The sequence below is a fragment of the Camelina sativa genome, chromosome 9 (genome assembly GCF_000633955.1).
Source record: "Camelina sativa cultivar DH55 chromosome 9, Cs, whole genome shotgun sequence".
Taxonomy (NCBI): Eukaryota; Viridiplantae; Streptophyta; class Magnoliopsida; order Brassicales; family Brassicaceae; genus Camelina; species Camelina sativa.
The window spans coordinates 37674194-37676399 of NC_025693.1; the positions used below are offsets into that span (position 1 = coordinate 37674194).

Sequence of the window (2206 nt, forward strand, 5' to 3'; positions counted from 1 at the left end):
GTTTTGAGAGAACATTCCTTCTAGGATAGGAAGTGTTGTGTCTACCATGAAGAGGGGAGGTTTATGGGAGAGAAGGGCTTCTTGAATCTTTATATTAGTTTCTTGATCATTGGCGAAATTTGACTGGTTCGGAGAATCCGTGAAACCATCAAAGTGTAGGTTATCAACAGTGGATGGATTGGTGCTAGAGGTGACGGTAGTGGCCATAGGTGTATCGTCCAAGTTCAATGTCACTGTAGTTACCGACGGTTGATGACGATTGTAATGGTGGTGCGGTTTTCGTATCTTTTTCTTGATCCATGAATTCCAATAGTTTTTGATCTCGTTATCCGTTCTTCCGGGTAGATGGCTAGCTATATGCGCCCACCTAAAAAAAAAAGAAAGAAAAAAACAATAAGAAAATATGTATGTACAGTATGTATTTCTGTGAATGTTTGATTAAGTAACTTAAAGCGTACTATACTTGATAAAGAATTACACGTAGACAAAAGTACCACGAGAATAATGAAACTACACGTTAAAGATTCTTTTATTCATCGGCAGTAGGCTAGTCGTTGGCTCGTTGCTTCGAACCGTGGCTAAACTAAACATATAATAATTTAATTTAAATAAATATTATATCATGACAAATTGAATAATAAGTATAAAATGTAGTATATATATAGTATGTAACTCCAACACAACTATTACTAAAAATGGTAAGTATATCAGTATTCTTAGAAGAATTTCAATAATGCTCTATAATAATACACTATATTGACTAAGTTATCTCTATAAATACAAATATAATTTAATTTTGTGAAAAATGGAAACCTGTTTCCCACAACTCCATGAAGGCTTATGATCAATTTCTCTTCTTCAGAAGAGAACCTTCCTCTCCTAATATCAGGCCGAAGATAGTTTATCCATCGCAATCTACAACTCTTTCCACATCTTTGAAGCCCTAGATTTTATCAAACATGCATTATAATTACAATAAATCTATAAGTCAATTAGCGCAAGACATAAATAGAATTGTTAAAAGCTATATATACATAATCAAGTACCTGCTTTTTCAGGGACTTCACTCCAACATCCATAGCCATGAGTTGTGATATATCTAATAAGCTTCTCATCTTCTTCCGGTGACCAAAGCCCTCTCTTCACTTTTTGCTGGTTGCAGCATGAGTGATGACCCATTATTCGTTAGTAGCTCCTCAAATTAACTTAATTAATAGCGAACCACTTAATCGATCACAATAATTAAGCTTAAATTAAATTATATATATTAAGTATATAACCCTTTAGGTTTTTACTCTCTTTCTTTCTTGGGTTGTGTTTATTTGAGAGTCTCATGTGGCTATGGAAGAGGAAGAAGCAAAGGAGAGTTTTAAAAAGGGGGAGGAGACAAAGGTCGGGTCGGATGAGGACCCAGGGGTAGGGCCTGAGATATTTCTGCATCGATCTAACCTTAAAACGACGTCTCATCGACTTTCTATTTTCATGTGTTATTACTCGTTGTACGTAGAGAGCTTTTGGTTGTAGTATTATTACGTTAAGCCCTTATCACTTTTTTTTCTATGTTTTTCTCTTCACGTACCCTTCTGTCTCCCGTGAAAAGTTCCTCTTCTTTTCTTTGTTTCTTTATATTCTTTAAAACTTAATGATTTATAAGACGAAAAATAGTTTGATACGTAGAACTAATCGCCATATAGATTTGTTGCTCATCAGTAATCATGTACTATGCACTGCTTTCCTCTATTTCTACCCCTCTAGCTCTATTAATCTGAATATGTTAATTTTCNCCCTCTCTTCACTTTTTGCTGGTTGCAGCATGAGTGATGACCCATTATTCGTTAGTAGCTCCTCAAATTAACTTAATTAATAGCGAACCACTTAATCGATCACAATAATTAAGCTTAAATTAAATTATATATATTAAGTATATAACCCTTTAGGTTTTTACTCTCTTTCTTTCTTGGGTTGTGTTTATTTGAGAGTCTCATGTGGCTATGGAAGAGGAAGAAGCAAAGGAGAGTTTTAAAAAGGGGGAGGAGACAAAGGTCGGGTCGGATGAGGACCCAGGGGTAGGGCCTGAGATATTTCTGCATCGATCTAACCTTAAAACGACGTCTCATCGACTTTCTATTTTCATGTGTTATTACTCGTTGTACGTAGAGAGCTTTTGGTTGTAGTATTATTACGTTAAGCCCTTATCACTTTTTTT

The 2206-nt window shown here is 35.1% G+C and overlaps 1 protein-coding gene across 1 annotated transcript in view; it reads right to left on the reverse strand.

The window, feature by feature from the left end:
• The window catches only part of LOC104714745 (transcription factor MYB46-like), a 3035-nt gene extending 1701 nt beyond the window's left edge, over positions 1 to 1334 (reverse strand). Inside the window, exons 1-3 of the mRNA XM_010432204.2 lie at positions 1047 to 1334; positions 814 to 943; positions 42 to 367 (exon numbers count right to left, since the gene is read on the reverse strand). Of these exons, the coding sequence (XP_010430506.1) occupies positions 42 to 367; positions 814 to 943; positions 1047 to 1179 (589 nt within the window). The 5' untranslated portion in view covers positions 1180 to 1334. The remainder of the gene's footprint in view (positions 1 to 41; positions 368 to 813; positions 944 to 1046) is intronic.